Consider the following 21244-nt stretch of genomic DNA (forward strand, 5'->3'; position numbering starts at 1 on the left):
CTCTCTCTCTCTCTCTCTTTCACTCTCTCTCTCTCTCTTTCACTCTCTCTCTCTCTCTTTCACTCACTCTCTCTCTCGCTCTCTTTTTCACTCACTCTCTTTCTTTCTCTCTCTCGTTCTCTCTCTCTCTCTCTCTCTCTCTCTCTCTCTCTCTCTCTCTCTCTCTCTCCCTCTCTCTCTCTTTCACTCACTCTCTTTTTCAATCACTCTCTTTCTTTCTCTCTCTCATTCTCTCTCTCCTCTCTCTCTCTCTTTCACTCACTCTCTTTCTTACTCTCTCCCTTTCTCTCTATCTCTCTCTCTCTCTCTCTCTCTCTCTCTCTCTCTCTCTCTCTCTCTCTCTCTCTCTCTCTCTCTCTCTCTCTCTCACACACACACACACACACACACACACACACACACACACAGAAAATTTGGTAGCTGTCACAGAAAGCGAGAATGCTCCATGACATTACATGTAACTATAAATGAATAAAAACTGTGACATTCATTGATCAATTAAACAATGGAATAAGGATCAGATCTTCAGGATGTGCCGTTCAGCCAGATCCAGATTATTTTCCTATAACAAGAAGATCTTAGTTAGAAAGCAGTATTAACCACACCAAGGATTTCCTTTAGGTTTTAAATAACTAGCGATTCCTTACACTGGTTTTTAATTTAGGTAGAAATTCCAGTGAAGTCCATCTAAGAACCTTTATATTTAGTGATACTGTTCTGATAATGATGCTGTTTGATGAGGTTATCTCAGTGAGTAGCTCGTAGCCTGTGTTAAACTTTAGCCATATTGTTGTTTTTTTTTCCCTGCTAATAAATTTACATAAAAAAACAACATGATGAATGATTTAATCGTTTAAAACTGCCTCGAAATATAAGCAAATGAGCATTTCAAACCAGCTCGGGGATAAGAAAGGGAGGGTGTAATAAAATTAGCAGCTGTGAAGTCAGGAACTGTAGCAAGTGAAAAAAAATTTCTATTTATTGGCAGTATTAATATAATGTGTGTTAGATTTTGCACTTTGTTGTCGGGTTTTTTGATTTTTTTGTTTGCTGTGGTTTGAAAATAAGGATGGAAAACACATGCGGTTGTGTTGTTAAAGGCAAATAATCAAAGACGAGGATGATGGTAAGTACTGTAGTCGGAAACAGAAGTAAAGTTGCTGTTAGCACCATGAAGATTAGCTATACGAGATTCTCTATGCTACATGAAGGCACTTTTTCTGCACTGTGTATATTTAAATAATTAATAAATACTGTGTGTGTGTGTGTGTGTGTGTGTGTGTGTGTGTGTGTGTGTGTGTGTGTAGGTCGTCCTGTGATGATCGTGGTGGAGTACATGGAGAACGGCTCGTTGGACTCTTTCCTGAGGGTAACAAAAACTTATAATGTGTTAAAAACTGGTGTTTAGACACCTTAGGGGTTAATAAACAAGTTCAGGGTCGCTTGAATTAAAAATGAGAGAGAGAGAGAGAGAGAGAGAGAGAGAGAGAGAGAGAGAGAGAGAGAGAGAGAGTCACAGCTTCCTCTTTTGTCTTATTTAACAAATAGGTATTATGAGTATGAGTTTGTGTGCTACTATTTGGAAGTGTTTTAGAAGACACAGTCAAGCGTGTACACACTAGTATGGGATTGGCGGTAAAAATGGACCCATTTCTCCATCCAGCTCCAATAGTGCCTCCAGCACGTCTCGTGACGAACGTGACAGTGTGTCCAAATATTTATTCAAGCGCGAATGTAAATAAGCATGAGAAGACCAAATGGCTTGAAGTTTGGATGCAGTGAGTGTGGGCAGATATTTATATGCATGCAGAGAAAAGAAAAGGTAAGACAAGGTGTGAGGTGCAGGGAGATGAGATAAGACAAGATAAGGTAAGATAATGTAAAATAAGACAAGATTAAGTGCAGTACGATAAAATAAGACACGACAAAATAAGACAAGACAAGATAATATAAATAAGACAAGATGAGGTGCAATAAGATAAAATAAGATATGATAAGATAATATAAATAAGACAAGATGAGGTGCAATAAGATAAAATAAGATATGACAAGATAAGACAAGACAAAATTATCTAAATTAGATAAGATGATGTACAATAAGATAAGATGGGACAAGATAAGGTAAGGTAATATAAATTAATACAAAATGAGGTGCAGTAAGATAAAATAAGATATGACAAGACAAGATAAGACAAGATAATGTAAATAAGACAAGATTAGGTGCAGTACGATAAAATAAGACACGACAAAATAAGACAAGACAAGATAATATAAATAAGACAAGATGAGGTGCAATAAGATAAAATAAGATATGATAAGATAATATAAATAAGACAAGATTAGGTGCAATAAGATAAAATAAGATATGATAAGATAATATAAATAAGACAAGATGAGGTGCAATAAGATAAAATAAGATATGACAAGATAAGACAAGACAAAATTATCTAAATTAGATAAGATGATGTACAATAAGATAAGATGGGACAAGATAAGGTAAGATAATATAAATTAATACAAAATGAGGTGCAGTAAGATAAAATAAGATACGACAAGACAAGATAAGACAAGATAATGTAAATAAGACCAGATGAGGTGCAGTAAGACGGAACAAGACAAGATAAGGTAAGGCAAAGTAAAATAAGACAAGATAATGTAAATAAGACAAGATAAGAGGTGCAGAAAGATAAGATAAGATAAAGAAATGTAAAATAAGTCAAGATGAGGTTAGGTGAGGAAATAAGATAAGATAAATATGACATGTTGAGGTGAAATAAGATAAATTGAGGTGAGTTGAGATAAAATATGACATGGTATGGTAATTAGGCTAAGACAAGGTCAGACAAGCTAAGCTGAGACAAGCTAAAATATGACAAGGTACAAGGTAAGGTGAGGTGAAATTAGATAAGATAAGATAAAATAAGACAAGACAGTAAAGTGAGATAAGACTTTTAGCAGCACAGATAAAAGACAATCCACAAAATAACAAGAATAAAACAAAAGGCACTAAAGTAAAAATCTCTAAAGGATGTTACTGATTATGGTATATATTATTACGCCGTTTCTAATTCAAACGCAAACCTGCGATACGAAAGACTCGACACAAAACAATTAGAACTACTTTCTTTAATTAATTTGTCAGGCAGCAAACTATAAGAAATGCACGTAGAGTATTACACAGTTTACAGAACAGCATTCCCAACAGGACATCAGATCACAGTCAAACCAGGGAAGTGCTGAGAGGCTTGCTCTCAATTTGCATATCGTGAATATTTATAGACGCTTGCATTTTTAATGAAGCGAAGGTGTAGATGCTCTTTTACACCGTTTTTTTGTTGTAGTTAAAAAAACATGAAGCACGATTCTTAAGAATTTATAGTGAGAGGCGTTCAGGAGCAGAGATCCTTCACTCGTGTATCAGAAATAGAGAGAGATATCTGTATCATTTTCCGTGTGTGTGTGTGTGTGTGTGTGTGGGTGTGTGTCTTTCTCTCTCACCATGCAGAAGCACGACGGACACTTCACCATCATCCAGCTAGTTGGTATGCTGCGCGGCATTGCCTCCGGTATGATGTACCTGTCCGACATCGGCTACGTCCACCGGGACCTGGCAGCCCGGAACATTCTGGTGGATGACAACCTGGTGTGTAAGGTGTCGGACTTCGGCCTGTCCAGGGTCCTGGAGGACGACCCAGAGGCTTCCTACACCACTACAGTGAGACACACACCCCTGCTATAGATTCTGAGAAGCCTCATAAAGTCTAAAAACAGCTACAATTATAAATCCGTTATAATCGCATCACTCCCATTGGCTCCCATGATTGGATTGTTTTCTTCTGCCGTGTGTAATTCCTTATGGAATGTCGGTGGACTCTTTTATTTTGTTTCGTTTTATTTTTGTTCAGTTAGAGTTTGTTAGAGTTTTTCAGCCTGAACGTCTCGACAATCACTTCAGGTGTTAAAGTTCTCAGGCAGTTCTCAGTACAGTGAGTTTATGTTAAATGTAATCAGTAAAGCTTGTGCTTGAGAAACCCAACACTACACTCATCCTCCATAATGTCAGTTTAGAAGATCCCCGGCTCCAAAAAAAAGACTCTTTTTGCTGCCGTTTCTTTCGTTCGTCTGGATCGTGAGTGAGACGCACACACAGTTATATGCAGCCTGTATAAAACCGAGTTGAGCGTGGTGAGAATAAGTGGACTCTGAGAGTAGGATGATAGCGTGAGATGATAATGGAGTGTCTGCAGCAAGAATCATGGAACTTTACACTCGTACCATACGAGACAAAGTCTAGCGCAGACGGATTGGATTTTCAGGAGAGGAGTGAATTATGTGGAAATGGGATCTTCTCTTCTGTAGGACAGGAAACCCTTAAAGTCATGGAACTTGGCCACACATTTATTTTTATTTTTATTTTTTTTTTTTAAGAAAGTTAAATTAAAGTGTACAAAGATTTTATATCAGAAAAAAATAAACAGCAATACCACTGCATTCATGTAATACGTCTTTTTCTATTAAATTATATATTTTGTCTATTTATTTTTTTCTTAATCCAGCTATTTCCGTTTATTGTATCCACTTCATTTCCATCTTATTTTACATTTAAATTTTTGACTATTTTATTTTTTTTAACACGACCAGTAAACAAAAGCATTATATTGCATGTCCTACTGTGTATAACTGTGTATGTGACAAATAAACCTCGAATTTGAAGATAAAGTTGATTGAAGGTTTAAGGAAATTGAGTGCAATTGATACTTTTTTTTTATGCAGGGAGGAAAAATTCCCATCCGTTGGACGGCTCCGGAGGCCATCCAGTACAGGAAGTTCTCCTCAGCCAGCGACGTCTGGAGCTACGGCATCGTCATGTGGGAAGTGATGTCTTACGGAGAGCGTCCATACTGGGAGATGTCCAATCAGGATGTGAGCTGATTATATGTATTGTATATTCACAAAGCAGCTGCTCTAGACATAGTCTAAAAATAGATTATGGAGTATTGTCTCAGTGTTTGGAAGAACAAATGGTTTGTTGTATCTGTGTTGGAGCAGCAGAATGTGTCACCTACTTGTCCATACTGTTCCTGCTATATAAAAACCATTTAACCCTGAGACATGACAAAGACTTTCAATGCTGAACACAGACACAACAGTGGCATGTGATAGCCTAGTGGTTAAGGTGTTGGACCACCAATTGAAGGTTGTGAGCTCAAATCCCAGCACCACCAAGCATCCACCGCTGGGCCACTGACTGAACGTGTGCTCTACTAGTGCAGGTGGCGCTGTTAAAATGTCCTCACAGCAGCCATGACTTTGAGACAATTGTCGGTTCTTAAAGTGGTGAAATGAATGAACTTGATTGGTGAAACCTAGCTTGTAAAAGCGATCATGTTTCTCAGGAAATTTCCGTTAGGTCCTTTGTGAAAGTCATCCATATGAACTAAATAACACTATGTGTTGATGTCTGAATCATTTCTAGCCCTTCTAGAGACCACTACTGTCCACTGTGTCTCCTCCCCGCAGGTGATCCTGTCCATAGAGGAGGGATACAGGCTGCCGGCGCCCATGGGATGCCCCGTGGCTCTACACCAGCTGATGGTTCACTGCTGGCAGAAGGAGCGCAGCAGGCGGCCTCGCTTCCACGACATCCTCACCTTCCTAGACAAGCTCATCCGCAACCCCAGCAGCCTCCTCACACTGGTGGAGGACGTGCACAGGTGGAGCTCCAACTACTACTACTGCTGTTACTGCTCCGTAAATGTCAAACACTGCTAGCTGCTAGTCAGTAAAATAATTACAGACATGGATGAGGGTCCTGACAGACCCCCCTGTAACATATTCGCTCTGTTTACAAGAAGTACGACACGTACGACTAATATTAGGTCACTTTGATCCAATAATAATCTCTGTAATATTTAGAGACTTAGGAACGATTGAGATTAGAGCGTTCGTACAGAACTAACAGCTCAGAATGATGGTAATTATTATAAATTAGAGATGTCAGTCGGAGACCCCAGTAACTCTAACGACAGACATTATAGTCTCTACGAGCTCACGACTAATTAGAGTCCTTCATGAGCTGAGCTCATGAGTCGCACGATTACCGTGCACGAGGAAAGACAGCAGGCTGTGATAGAAAATAAGCTGCTCCGAGACAGAAACCTTTATGATTCTCATATGTTTTGATTAAATTCAACTTCACACATGAACATATAGGAATTAAAGTTAAACTACGAACATCACACAAAATCATGAATGTCAAGTCAAAGTCAAGTCGAGTCTTATTTTAATATTTGTCAAGCAAGTCGCAAGTCTCAAATTTGCGACTTAAGTCTGACTCGAGTCAGGTCGAGTCCCCCATCTCTGAGTCATTTAACTCAAGTGCGAGTCAAGCCTCAAGTCATGAATGTAAAGTCAAAGTCAAGTCGAGTCTTTCTTAATATTTGTCAAGCAAGTCTCAAATTTGCGACTTAAGTCTGACTCGAGTCAAGTCGAGTCCTCATCTCTGAGTCATTTAACTCAAGTGCGAGTCAAGCCTCAAGTCATGAATGTCAAGTCAAAGTCAAGTCTAGTCTTTCTTAATATTTGTCAAGAACGTCTCAAGTCTCAAATTTGCGACTTAAGTCTGACTCGAGTCAAGTTGAGTCCCCCATCTCTGAGTCATTTAACTCAAGTGCGAGTCAAGGCTCAAGTCATGAATGTAAAGTCAAAGTCAAGTCGAGTCTTTTTTAATATTTGTCAAGCAAGTCTCGAGTCTCAAATTTGCGACTTAAGTCTGAATCGAGTCATATGACTTCACCCCATTTCGGTGTAAACACAACAAGGCTGTGTAAAAAACTTTGTAACCAAAAACGTGAAATGCAAAAATGTGACTCGTTTCCTGATTTTAGGGCTTGTTCGTTCCAAACGGATGAATTAAATTTTTTTATTTCTTGATGTTTTTATCACCATGACCTTATTTCACACGCCGCCCTGTTCGTCCTCGGTGTTTACGCAGTTTACCCGAATCCCCAGAAGAGCTGCCTGACTATCCTCTCTTCATTTCCATCGGCGACTGGCTGGACTCCATCAAAATGAGTCAGTACAAGAGTAACTTCTTAGCAGCAGGGTTCACCACTATAGACTCCATCTCCAGCATGAGCATCGAGTGAGTAACCGACGCTCCGGACGTTCTTATGAAAAAGAAATTCCTTTACATAACCTAATAAAGGGTTTAATATGCTACAAAATGAAATCAAGATAAATCAGCTTAAAATAATGTCAGATTATTTTATTTCATTTTTTATTATTTTTATAGCAGAAAAACAAACGGAAATTAGAAAAAGAATAAACGTTCGATAAGCTGGCGCATTAGGAAAACTGATGTTATTTCACTTTTTGTGAATTAAAAAAAAAAATCACAATGAACTGGTAGAATTTTTTTTAAAAATATTATTAAAAAGAAAAAACTGATGATAAAAACAGTGCATAAAACGAGCTCACGTTCAACTTTATGATTTTTTTTTTTTTTTTTACATAAATTTTTTTGCACAATTCGGCACTAACTTTTTGTAATTTTTTAATAAAAAAAAGAAAAGAAAAAAATGACAGTAAACTGGTTGCACAAGTGGATTTGACATGATTTCACCTTTAATGAATTTTGTGATTTTTAAAAAAAAATTACTGAAAAAACTTGAACTGGTAACAATGGACTGGTAGCATACTGTAAGTCGAGCTCACGTTATTCTACTTTTTTTTTTTTTAAACGTTGCACAAGTCGACATTAGTTTACTTTCTGAGATTTTTTGAATAAAAAAAAAGGAAAAAATTTACAGTTAACTGGATGCACAAGTGACATGTTTTACATTTTTGACATCACAAATCAGCTGCGTTGCTCCTTTACCTCAGTAATCGTCATCTATTAAACACTTTATTCTCTTTATAATTATGTTTAAAGCTATTTGCTGAATTACTCTGGAAGGTATAAAGACTAAAAAGAGCAGGTGTCGTGAGCAAGAAACGAGAAACGGCTAAAACCTCCTTCTAGACTCCTTCCTTAAACAAATGAACGTCTCCTTTCTTCTTTAACTCTTAAACAATGACAGATCTGATTAGTGTGAGTTCTTGAGGGTTGGATGATGTGTATAGTGTAGTGTTGTTGCCGGAGGTGCTGTTATAGAGAATTAATCGACACATCAGCGTTGTAGTTTCTCGCAGGCTTTCTGATCTACACGTACGTGCTCTGTTCTCTCTGCAGCGACATCAGGAGGATCGGCGTGTCTCTGATCGGCCACCAGAGGAGGATAGTGAGCAGCATACAGACACTGCGACTGCAGCTCCTGCACATTCAACAAAGTGGCTTCCACGTATGAGATGGACCGGCCGACACGCACACACACACAAACACGCACACACACTTACACTTACAGTCACACACACACACGCACACACACACACACACACACACACACATGGTCAGGCCTGGTCTGCTTTACTAAGCGCGATGAAAGAACTCTTTTCAAAAACTTTTCAAAAAGGCCATCGAAAGGCTTCCAAAACAAAAAAGCAATCAAAGAGGAAAAAAAACAGAGTCTTTTTGAGATGGACAACCAATCAGGGTTGGAAACATGGCGCTGTCATCGCGCCATGGTGATGTCATCTGTCAGTCAGTCGTCCACGATGTTCCGTGACTGTCTGGATTCACAGTCGGAGAACTTTGAATAGTATATTTGCTATTTTAATGTAACAAAGTACGTGTCTTAATAGATATTTAACATTTATTTATCATGCTACTTCCAGGAAATCGAAAGACCTTCGAAAGTCAGTGGATTTGTAAGGCTAGTTCCCATCGTTTATCCTCTGATATTTATGCTGGTATTTATGTACATGTACATGTGTATGTCAGGGGTTTTTGTTGTCTGTGTTTTTTCTTTCTTTCTTTTTTTTTTCTTTTTTTTTTTTTTTATCCATAGCAATATGTGCAGTCTTTTCAGAACGGACCAGAAAAGACGCAGGATTCGGAGAAGACAGAGGGAGTAAAGAATTGTGTTTAGTAAAGTGAAGGAAAAAAAAATCGCCGCACAAAACCTTTGACCTCCTCAGGCAGATCAGCTGCACCGTGGAAGAACGCTTTGGACCTTTGGGAAGATTGAAAGCCATGGTCTCGTGCTTCTGCAGCAGACCTCACACTCAATTGTACACACCGATATTCACTTTACAGACCTACATACTCTGCTGTGATGCACAAGATTTATAAAGCTCTATTATTTATTTATTTATTTATTGAGACAGGCGAGAATGTCATGGTGAGTTAGTTAGCAGTCGGTTTTAGTATAAATAGAATACGTGTATTGAATGTAGGATGGTGTGTAGCAGAGAAAGTCCATGGTCCACACACACACACACACACTACACTTTACAGGTTATCATGCTTATGTAAGATTAATTTTGTGACACAATCAACTGCTTACTTTACACACACACGTCACACAGGCTAGTACGGCTTACTGTGTAAACACACACACACACACACACACACACAGTGTGGAGCATGTGTCATATGTTCAGGACGCCAAGGACTCGGTGAGGGCAAAGTGGTGGCTGAAATGTTTCTGCACACTAGAATGAATAGGGCCTAGTAACACAATAGTATATTATTTTTTATAATTTATTATGGAGTAACAAAGAGGTTCAAGTGGATTGATTAGGTTGGATGTTTGTAAGAAATAAATGATGAAGGACGCCTTGTGTGTTTTGTCATTCTTTCCCCTGCAGCTTCAGGATTTTCAGCTACTTGACATCAAGAGCAGAGGAAATATGTGTCTCTCAGGTCAATAATGTTTATGGACTCATGTTTAGGGCACCACACACACACACACACACACACACACACACAACCTTAGACATAGGCATTATCTGGATTGGTAACTAAGGACACACAGGCGGTGTATACTGTGAAACAATAAAGTTTCCTTGGTGCGTCAATTTACTTCTGAGATCTAACCTGTTAAGCAACTGTAAACATTTCTCATGTTACATAACATTTGTCCATCTATACATTAAATAACATAAAACGTGGATAATATGTACACACAACATACGTAAATATACATCCATTTGTTGTAGCCCATGAAACATAAACATTGCTAACGTTCAAATATCCAAATACAATCGTATCCTGTATACTCTCAAATACGCTTAATACAACATTAATGTTGTGCATTCGCAACCCAAACTAAATTCGCTATACCTCTAACATTCGGCTCAAATAAATTGTCTGAAATAGAAAATGACATTAAAATTGTGCATAGCATTTTTTAGTCACTTAACCTGCTTCTTACTCACTTTGGATTACTTTCCACAGACATATCAACCAACAGAATAATGTTTAAAGTGTGTATTACTTGAGTGTCGTTCCATGGTGCATCGATTTACTGCTTAGATCTCATCTGGGAGAAAACTAACCTCTCAGGAGCTCTCTACGGGATCTGATACACACAAACAGGGGTGCCAGGGGCGGTTCTAGAGGCAGGGCCACAGGGGTCCTGGCCCCTGCTGAAATCTGATTGCCCCCTGATTGGCCCCCGTTCCATCAATCGTCTACGAGAAGAGCAACCAGAGAATTTTTCACAACGATCACAGATGCAATTCCACCCCCAAACAATTGGCGGCACTCGAGCGTTTGAAAAAGGAATGAGTGCCGAAATGTATCTGCACCGTACTGAATAAATTATTTTGTGTGCTTGAATGTACTTGGCCCCTGTATTTGGCCCCTGAATGTAACATGTGGCCCCTTAATGGCCCCTGTTACAGAAAAATCCTAGAACCGCCACTGAGGGGCGCCCCCTGTGGCCACCCCTAGTATGAATATGAATTTGAATGCATAATGAAAATTCACAATAGTTCATGAAGTGAAAAATAAATAAATAAATAAATAAATAAATAAATAAAATGAAGCGCACGTTGCAGCCACCAAAAAGGATTGTAGATTGATTGGCGCCACCAAGAGTAGCTGTTTCACTGCCAAAACCCAAAACCCAAAAACAAGAAACTGAAACCCGGGAGACAAAAGACTAGGACTCAAATAACACACACAAGACAACGGGTATAAATAGGAAAAGTAATCCTTAATTAACATAAGGAACAAGTCTGCAGATAAAGGAACAGAATTAAGGTTACAAACAAACGCAAACACACAGCACAGCAACGTAACACACTGCCGGAACGCCCCCTAGTGTATAGAATTGTCCAATCGAACCCTGACAAGCAGAGCTCAGGAGTGTGTCTGAGTTAAGATACGTCACCTTTACTTTTTTTTTTAACATAGAAAACTTACAAATAAATAAAATCTCACGTCTTTGATCGAGTTTCTGTTACAAAAATGATCTGTATTATTACCCAGCTTTGTGATAATCACATTTAAGGTCAGACATTAGAGATACGCCACATGTCCATATATGGGCACATATATGGGCACATCTGTGATCTGCAGACAAACTTTAACGCTGTACGGAACTCTGATGTCTGTCAATCCTTACTACTTGACCCGTCTAAAACGAACAGCAAATAGAAAGGACAGATATAAAGACAAAATGTGATTGACTGGTTTAAACAGCATACATAATTTACATATCATTTTATTTCTATTTGATCTCATACCATGGTTATGATGTCTTCTTAAACTGCAGGTGAAATCATACATTTACACATTCACACCTGAGATTGTATAAACACACACATACACACACACACACACACACACACAAAACACAAAGGCTATACTCTGATCAGCCATAAAATTAAAACCACTGACAGATGATGTACATTACATTCTTGTTACAGTGGCAAATGAAAAAGATGGGATTTTTGTTTATTAGGCAGCATGTGAACAGTCAGTTCTCGTGTTGAAAATATTTCAAGTGGACAAGAGTGTGGATCTGAGTGACTTTGACAAGGGACCAATTGTCAGAAATAATTCAGGTTTTGTGAGATGTTCCCATTTTACAGTGGTTAGTCAAGGGATTCATTAACGTGTGTGGGGAGCGAAGGCTGGTCCGGCTAGTCCGATCACACAGAAGAGCTACTGTAACAGAACTTACTGAAACCGTTTATGTTGGTTCTGATAGATAAAAAAGTGTCACAACACAAGGGTTGGAAGGTATGAGGGACCTAGACCCTGAGACTATGATGACTCCCCAATTGTTGTGCATTATTATTATTATCTAACCAACTCTTCCAATGAATGAATGAATGCATGAATGAATGGAGACTTTCCAACAGACGTATACTAACACCAGTGGAACCTGCTGAACAGAATAACTTCTGTATTGTTCTGTTTAACAGCTCGACATGTAAGTTTTAAAACTGCATATAGCAGAATGAACGTGTAAAATAGGCTCTAATGGACAGATGGGTTTCTTGTACTGAAATGTCTTGTACTTTATTTGTGGTGTAAAATGTTTTCAGTCTTTAAAAGACCTGGGGCTTTTGACAGTATATGAGGGGCTTAAGCCCAAAATGTCGCTCCTTGCAAGGTCATTGCAACGCACCGATCTAGCTGTGTATGGAGCTGGTACAGTATCTGTGTACAGAGTCTTGTCCATTATTGAAAGCACCTACAATGGACATGTGAGGATGAGAACTGGACCATGGAGCAATGGGACAAGATGGACTGGTCTGATGAATCACGTTTTCTTTTACATCATGCGGTGGTTGGGTCCATGTCCATGTGTGTTTCGCTTCCGAGGAGAAGAAATAGCAAAGGGCACTAAGTAAGCGGCAGTGTGATGTTTTGCTGGGAATCATTCAGGTCATGGCATTTATATGAATGTTACTTTGACATGTGCCACCATCCTAAACATTGGTGCAAAACTAAGTACACCCCTTCATGGCAACGCTATTCCCTAATGGCAACATTGCTCCCTGGCAATATTCCCACTGTTCAGGAAAAGTCTGAGATTGATGTGGTGTGTAGTACAGAAACATTGCATCCAGAAATATTACCAGCTCCGATTGTCTTCCGTGCCATGAAGATTTTGGTGAGGATCCTGAGACATCTAGAGATCTACCAGCTCCAATTAGACTCTGTTATACTAAAGAGGAGATGCCAACTCCATGTGGTCTTTAAGGACAACACCCTTATCATCAATAAAACATTTGTTTGACTGTATATTTATAATCACACCCTCTGGTGTCACCCATTTGAGGATGAGGTTCCCCTTTGAATCTGGTTCCTCTCAAGGTTTCTTCCTTTACCGTCTAAGGGAGTTTTTCCTCCCCACAGTCACCTGAGTCACCTCAGACTTGCTCATTGGGGATAAATACATCCACATTTAAATAGATCTAATATTAAGCTAACATTTTGTATTCTATTAATCTTTATATTATTCTTTATAATAACCTTTGTTCTATGTTTATGTTCTGTAATGCTGCTCTGAGACGACGTCCATTGTAAAAACCTCTATACAAATAAATCTGAATTGAATTGAACAGAAACGTGCGTTTTGAACACAGACATGCTGCACGCATGCGCATGCGCAGTTCCGCTCTGATCACTAAGCAACGCAGCGTCAACCAACAAACCTAAAGCAGCGCCTTGTGCTGGTTATTCACACTAATATGTGGTTATTCTGACATGAGATTTCATTATTTACACCGCAGATTGGTGTGAACTGCAGTTATAACTGCGGCAAACCAGCAGCAAAAACAAGGTAAGTTTTGTTTTGTTTTGTTTTGTCTGCATTAGCCAACATGCTAACAACGCGTATCTGAATAAACAGACGGAAAGCGACAGAAAACTGGCGCCGTGTGTAAGGGAGATAGTTAGCTAAATTAGACTAACCCATAAGTATATAAAATAGCTGGATAATAAGGGTTATACACAAGGTACAGAGCTAGCTAACTAAACTAGCCGAGAAGCTAAGTAGCTCATCGGATTAAGTCTGAAATCTGCGCGAGCTCTGTGTCGTAAAGACGTGTTGAAATGATCCACAGCCAGATAAACAAAACAATGATTAGCTTAACCACATAGTGTAGCTTAAAAACGTAAATAAAGCAGACGGTAAAATTATACAGCATGAAAATAGCAGTTTGCTCTGGTGCTGTTTGGGGCATATTTTATAGATATAGATATAGATATATCTATAAGATATAGATTTTATAGGTTTTACCTTCTGCACCTTTAAATAAACACATGCTGCTCACTATGTGGTGATGTTTAAGGACTGATGATGTTGTAATTATGGTGGTTGTATTAATTAAAGAAGATATACCTTACATCCAGGGTAACTTACATCATCTTATTTGTATACAACTGAGCAATTGAGGGTTAAGGGCCTTGCTCAGGGGCCCAACATTGGCAGCAGTTTAGTGGATGTGGGATTCAAACTCAACAATCTTCCGATTGGTAGCCCGACACCTTAACTACCTTAACCACTAGGCTACCACGTACCAAATGTTTTATTCTTATAAGAGTGTGTGCTGACCTCAGGTTAGTCCAGAGGCCATTCAGAACCACCCCAAACCAGTTACTCTAAACCCAGTGACTTCCAGTCTGACTGTAACCCATTAGAAACGTTAGAGCTTATGATGTTCGATAAGAGCCGAGACTTTCTGTTTGGAGTTAACAACAGGAAACCAAGGTTCTTGACATTGTTGAATTTAGACGCTCACAGTTTTTGAATCGTATCATATCTGAAAAAAAAAAAAAAAAAAAATCACATCTATTTGGTATTTATAGAATAGAATTTGCAAATTCTATCTTGTACAAAATTAGATAATAGTTTGTTTATTATTATAACCCTTTTGATCAAACAGATTTGCGGCACTTCCTGAAATAAACCACTATTACCTTTCCAGCCACGACAAAAATAACTCAAACAAGAACATAGACATAAATTAAACTGTACAGAATTACAATTCGGATATTGTGCATGCCAATAGGACACTCAACATCTTCAGTAGGAACAAATCAGCAACAAATGTGTTTCATTGCAGTTTGTCTCACGTGCAGCAGATGGCACTATAATTCCAACCTGCTCCCATACCACAGCAATGTGTAAAATGTGTTTTAATTCTAAAAACAGACTGCCGGTATGGTGTGTTTATTTTATAGCTTTTTATGTCCTTTCAAGCCTTTGACTGAGTGTTTACAGACGACGAACCACCAGCATGCCGGCGCACTGCAGCTGAGCCCTCTGAGCTTTGAACATTTTGCTTTGAACAGAGTCACTGATATCTAAAATAAAAAAAAGCACAATGGGGCTCTTCGACAAGCTGGCAGGATGGCTGGGCCTGAAGAAGAAGGAGGTGAACGTGCTTTGTTTGGGTCTAGACAACAGCGGAAAGACCACCATCATCAATCAGCTGAAGCCGTCCAACGTAATTGTTTTTACACGATTGCACTACATTATTATACATTTACCTCTAAATAAACTGTAACATCTTGGTTGTTTGCCATCTAGTACTGTTTAAAAATACCTTTGAGAAAGATTTGCATGTTAAACAATGTCTCCCTACAGGCTCAAGCACAAGACATCGTTCCCACTATAGGATTTAGCATAGAGAAATTCAAGACATCAAGGTGAGCACAGACACCGTTTCTATCTTTCTGGGGGGGTTTCTTTCATATTTAAGCACTGACCAGCTTGTTGTCTTTACAGTCTGTCGTTCACCGTGTTTGACATGTCAGGCCAAGGCAGGTATAGAAACCTATGGGAGCACTATTACAAGTAAGTGGAACAACTGCTACTGTCAGAGTCACAATAAGCTGCACTGTCTACATCATTGTCTTTCTTCTAACCCTGAGATTCTGTCATGCACATCTGTGTGATTTCTCTAAATATAATACCACTTATTCCCTTCTGTTTGACCAGGGAAGGACAGGCCATCATATTTGTCATCGACAGCAGCGATAAGCTAAGAATGGTGGTTGCCAAAGAAGAGCTGGATACTCTGCTTAACCATCCTGGTGAGTGTCTTTGCTTGGTTTTATAAAATGTCTCTGTGGAATTCAACTCCACCACGAAACACAAATCATTTGCTTGAACCATTACACTTATTAGTAGTCCCCTCTGTGGAAGTAATGGTTGTAGTTGTAGTGGTAAAACTTGTAGTAATCATGGTTGTTTGTATGTAGTGATCTGAGTAGGTGGAATAGCATTTGCAGCAGTAGTTGTAGTGAGAGTTGTAGCTGCAGCAGTTCTAGTAGTAATAGTATTAGTCATTCTTGTAGTAGTATGTAGTAATATAGCTGTAGTAGTTGTTATTATATTAGTTATAGTAACGCGTAAGGCCGCGAGTCTTTTTGGTACCTGGTAGTGAAAGTAGTTAAATATTACTTTTAACAGAGGACATTGTCTCAAAGCATCTTTACAGAACATAACATTTTTATGTAGATTTATTTGTATTAATCTCAGTTTATCTCTAATGATCAAGCCTGAGGTAACTGTGGCAAGGAAAAAGATTGTGTTGTTTTAGTAACGGTCACGGTAGTAAAGATAATAGAAATGGTAGTGGTAGTGAAAGGAGTAGTAGTAATTGTTCTGTAATAGGACGAGCTCAAGCAGTTAAGGCTCTGGGTTGTTGGTCAAAGGATAAGGGTTCAAGCCCCAGCACTGCCAAGCTGCCATTGTTGAACCCTTTCTGCTCCAGTGGTGCTGTATCATGTCTGACCCTGTGTTCTGACCCCAACCTCCAAAGTTGGCATATGTGAAGAAACAATTTCACTGTGCTGTAATGTATATGTGATAATAATAAAGGCTTCTATAGTAGTAATGGTAGTAGTGTTAGATATAGTAGTAATGGTAGTAGTGTTAGATATAGTAGTAATGGTAGTAGAGTTAGATATAGTAGTAATGGTAGTAGTGTTAGATATAGTAGTAATGGTAGTAGTGTTAGATATAGTAGTAATGGTAGTAGAGTTAGATATAGTAGTAGTGTTAGATATAGTAGTAATGGTAGTAGTGTTAGATATAGTAGTAATGGTAGTAATGTTAGATATAGTAGTAATGGTAGTAGTGTTAGATATAGTAGTAGTGGTAGTAGTGTTAGATATAGTAGTAATGGTAGTAGTGTTAGATATAGTAGTAATGGTAGTAGTGTTAGATATAGTAGTAGTGGTAGTAGTGTTAGATATAGTAGTAATGGTAGTAGTGTTAGATATAGTAGTAATGGTAGTAGAGTTAGATATAGTAGTAGTGTTAGATATAGTAGTAATGGTAGTAGTGTTAGATATAGTAGTAGTGGTAGTAGTGTTAGATATAGTAGTAATGGTAGTAGTGTTAGATATAGTAGTAATGGTAGTAGTGTTAGATATAGTAGTAATGGTAGTAGTGTTAGATATAGCAGTAATGGTAGTAGTGTTAGATATAGTAGTAATGGTAGTAGTGTTAGATATAGTAGTAATGGTAGTAGTGTTAGATATAGTAGTAATGGTAGTAGTGTTAGATATAGTAGTAATGGTAGTAGTGTTAGATATAGTAGTAATGGTAGTAGTGTTAGATATAGTAGTAGTGGTAGTAGTGTTAGATATAGTAGTAATGGTAGTAGTGTTAGATATAGTAGTAATGGTAGTAGTGTTAGATATAGTAGTAATGGTAGTAGTGTTAGATATAGTAGTAGTGGTAGTAGTGTTAGATATAGTAGTAATGGTAGTAGTGTTAGATATAGTAGTAATGGTAGTAGTGTTAGATATAGTAGTAGTGGTAGTAGTGTTAGATATAGTAGTAATGGTAGTAGTGTTAGATATAGTAGTAATGGTAGTAGAGTTAGATATAGTAGTAGTGTTAGATATAGTAGTAATGGTAGTAGTGTTAGATATAGTAGTAGTGGTAGTAGTGTTAGATATAGTAGTAATGGTAGTAGTGTTAGATATAGTAGTAATGGTAGTAGTGTTAGATATAGTAGTAATGGTAGTAGTGTTAGATATAGCAGTAATGGTAGTAGTGTTAGATATAGTAGTAATGGTAGTAGTGTTAGATATAGTAGTAATGGTAGTAGTGTTAGATATAGTAGTAATGGTAGTAGTGTTAGATATAGTAGTAGTGTTAGATATAGTAGTAATGGTAGTAGAGTTAGATATAGTAGTAATTGTAGTAGTAATAGTACAGTTTCTACAGTTCTCTTCTTCTCTGTATGTAGATATCAAACACAGGCGGATCCCCATCCTGTTCTTTGCTAATAAAATGGACCTAAGAGATGCTCTGTCCTCAGTGAAGGTCTCTCAGCTCCTCTGCCTGGAGAACATCAAAGACAAACCCTGGCAAATCTGGTAAGAGAGCATGGTCATTCAGTTCCATTTAAAAATGTCCTCCAGCTCTGGTGTGGTCCACAACAGCCCACAGAGTAGAGAAGAGGTTGTAGTGTTGTGTCACCTTTCAAACCACAACATTAATATAGGTGTGTGTGTGTGTGTGTGTGTGTTTGTGTGTTTCAGTGCCAGTAACGCTGTCCAGGGGGAGGGTCTACAGGAGGGAGTCGACTGGCTGCAAGGTAAAGATTTGCCATTTTTTAGGGTGAAACTTTGGGGTATGCAAATTAACGATGATCTATTTCCCCTGATTTGGTCAGGAATTATACAGTTGTAACATTTAAGGATTTATGTTTTTTTTTCTTTGTTTTTTATCTATAGAACAATTTGCACTGTAAGTATTTGACGTTAAACAAACTCGTGGTGATGTAGTGACGTGTTTGTCATCTTAGCTTGACCGTTCTTATACCGCTTATACAGACAAAAAAAATTTGCTTTTATAAACAATTTGTTACAATACAGCTCAACTCCTTCAAATACCGTGTTAGTCTTCAGCCGTGTGTTTAGTCCCCAGTTATCAGCCTTCGTGTCCAGATTAATGTGTGTGTGGACTTCACTGCTTCCTCTCTCTCCCAAACAGATCAAATCCGAACCATGAGAACATGAAACACTCCTAGAATCCAGAGAAGCACCATCACGTCTCCGATTCCACACCGAAACCCAACCCCCTTTACAGGGCACGCTGGGCCGTCAGTTCAACAAGCTCAGGGGTTTTCGGCACACGAGATGCTTTCATCCCTTTGCACAACAGACTTTTTTTTGCACCTTTGTAGATCGTTTGTCTTTAAAATATTTGGCAAATTAGCTCAGTTTCACTAGTTGTGCTATTGTGTTTAAAATATCGTCGCTGTCAGACGGAATCCTCGTATCTCCAAAACTGTTATTTTTCAGGAAATGAAAAAAACGCCGTACCTTATCTGCAATGCACAGGGTTTAGTCCGCGTTGCAGTGGATTGTCTTGCTCTAAATTCCTGTCCTCAGACGAGCACCAGAACTAGCGGGAGTCAAGATTTTTTTTTTCTTTGAGCCCAGTGTTTTGAAGACATTCACCTCAGAAGACGTGTTGATTCGTTGCGACTCTTCTTGAGGAGAAATATGCCGTGAAGCTCTCCCACGGAGTGAGGAAGAGGTGGACAGTTGAAGTGTCCAATGGAGTTATGAGATTTGCACTCAAGCTATTTTCAAGACTTTAGATTGGTTAATAAAATAAAATAACAGACCCACGTGGGGACTGACCAATAGCATCGATATGTGAAAAAATATGAAATTGACCAAATTTGGACATACGAGGTTTCCGCCCGACAGCGACGATATAATAAATGTGCACATAAATACATTATTATATTAAGCTGACAAAGGTTGGACTTTTTTGAGAAAGCTGAGCAAAACAGACCACAAACAAATCCTATATTTATTGTCACATCAGATTAACAAAATTTACAACGTCTATTCTGTTACCATACAACGTCTATTCCGCTTATTTACTGTATGAGATTTATTATTCTTATGATTATTTTTAATGTGGTTTATTTTTAACTGCTTTACTTTATTCAGAATTGTACCATCCCAACCACAAACACACACTAAAGATTGTTTTTGACATGATGCATATAAACTCAGCTGTCCTTCATGCTTTAAAAAAAGAAGTTTCTACCTATTTTCTGTCCCAAATCTGTTGTATACTGTGATTGTGTACAAGTTAACGGCAGGCAGCTGGTACCCAAAGTATCCTGTAGCAATTAATAGTATATCAGGTGCCATTTTATTGCTATTTATTTAGAAATAAGTCACTTTACATGTCTATAATAACAGAGCAAATAGAGCTACGTTCACACGTACAGTCGAAGTGCGTGTTCATCCTATTAGTTGCCATAGTAACACCGTTTATCAGTGTGTGGCGAAAATGTTCTGGAGGAAGATTCGCCATTTGTGTTAATCTGCATCATCTCATAGGACATGAAGGAGAAGCAGTGTGCGCTCCACAGTCTTCACTCCTGTTGGTCAGTCGCTGTAACTTTTCGCAAACTTTGTTGCGACGCTGATGTAGACACGCACACATCTAGTCTCCAAAACTCACTATTCGCGCATGTCACCAGAAGCCGCCAGCTCTCTTTAATCTCTGTTGTCTACAACTAATAATCAGGGTCTGTTGTGTGTTCTTCATTAGACAACAGCAGCTCTGCCAAGTGCTCAGCTCCTGCTGTAACAACACGTCCACAAGAACTTGGCATCTAATCTAAAGCCAATAATAATCAGACTGAAATATTTGTTTGTTATTTAACAAATAAATACATTATTAAGACATAAAGCTTTTCGGTAAAGAGAACTTTATCAAAGGAGTCTCCAGTGCAAGTAAGTTTTCAGGACAGATGAGTTCTACCTTATCTGTAATGTTTATAGCTGCTACAACATGTGATAACAAAAGCTAACATTCCACAATGTTAAATATAACTAGAACTGGATAAAGTGTACTAATCAGCTTTATTAATAAATAAAAAAATATAAGTGGTGACAAACGCTGTGGTATAATTGGAATAAAACTGTGGTGTAAACTTGTGATCTTTGTGTTGTAAATTCGAGGAGTAACATTTCTCGAAATAAGGCATAGAGTTAAACGGTATATACAAAGTCTTGAGTTACTGACAGTAATCAATAAATGAATGTAGCTGTAGCCTGACCCCGGTCAGTGGTGCGATCAGTGAGTGTAATAGAATATATCAGCTGCTGTGGGAAAGCTGACCTGTAGCTTCAGTCACGGATAATCAGATCTGCTCCATGGCAGCATGAACACTGTCTAATTAGCAGCCCATCTGCCTCTTATGGAATTACCACAGAAGAGGAAGCCTCTCTCAGGCCAAATGATAGATATTTTTTTTCAACACTGTGCTGAGAGCTGGGTTCAGTGTAGTTTTCCAGCACTTTCTGCACCTCCAATAAACCAAATCATCCGACAACAACGTT

The 21244-nt window shown here is 38.4% G+C and overlaps 2 protein-coding genes across 4 annotated transcripts in view; both read left to right on the plus strand.

The window, feature by feature from the left end:
• The window catches only part of epha6 (eph receptor A6), a 160862-nt gene extending 151567 nt beyond the window's left edge, over nucleotides 1-9295 (plus strand). For both annotated transcript variants that reach the window (XM_060860667.1, XM_060860666.1), the window contains 6 exons: nucleotides 1308-1369; nucleotides 3506-3715; nucleotides 4774-4923; nucleotides 5521-5714; nucleotides 6995-7144; nucleotides 8234-9295. In XM_060860667.1, coding sequence (XP_060716650.1) covers nucleotides 1308-1369; nucleotides 3506-3715; nucleotides 4774-4923; nucleotides 5521-5714; nucleotides 6995-7144; nucleotides 8234-8348 — 881 coding nt within the window. In that variant the 3' untranslated portion in view covers nucleotides 8349-9295. The remainder of the gene's footprint in view (nucleotides 1-1307; nucleotides 1370-3505; nucleotides 3716-4773; nucleotides 4924-5520; nucleotides 5715-6994; nucleotides 7145-8233) is intronic.
• A 4231-nt stretch (nucleotides 9296-13526) lies between these two features.
• Nucleotides 13527-20790, plus strand: arl6 (ADP-ribosylation factor-like 6). 2 transcript variants are annotated; one of them, XM_060860887.1, is made up of 8 exons: nucleotides 13527-13685; nucleotides 15108-15354; nucleotides 15495-15556; nucleotides 15636-15704; nucleotides 15849-15943; nucleotides 18115-18244; nucleotides 18410-18465; nucleotides 18864-20790. In XM_060860887.1, the coding sequence occupies exons 2-8, from the start codon at nucleotides 15232-15234 to the stop codon at nucleotides 18887-18889; spliced, it is 561 nt and encodes a 186-aa protein (XP_060716870.1). In that variant the 5' UTR covers nucleotides 13527-13685; nucleotides 15108-15231; the 3' UTR covers nucleotides 18890-20790. The 2 variants fall into 2 exon arrangements, with proteins under 2 accessions (XP_060716870.1, XP_060716869.1); XM_060860886.1 differs by having other exon boundaries at nucleotides 15200-15354.
• The last annotated feature ends 454 nt before the right edge of the window (nucleotides 20791-21244 follow it).

Source organism: Tachysurus vachellii, chromosome 24 (assembly GCF_030014155.1).
Source record: "Tachysurus vachellii isolate PV-2020 chromosome 24, HZAU_Pvac_v1, whole genome shotgun sequence".
In the NCBI taxonomy this organism is placed as follows: domain Eukaryota; kingdom Metazoa; phylum Chordata; class Actinopteri; order Siluriformes; family Bagridae; genus Tachysurus; species Tachysurus vachellii.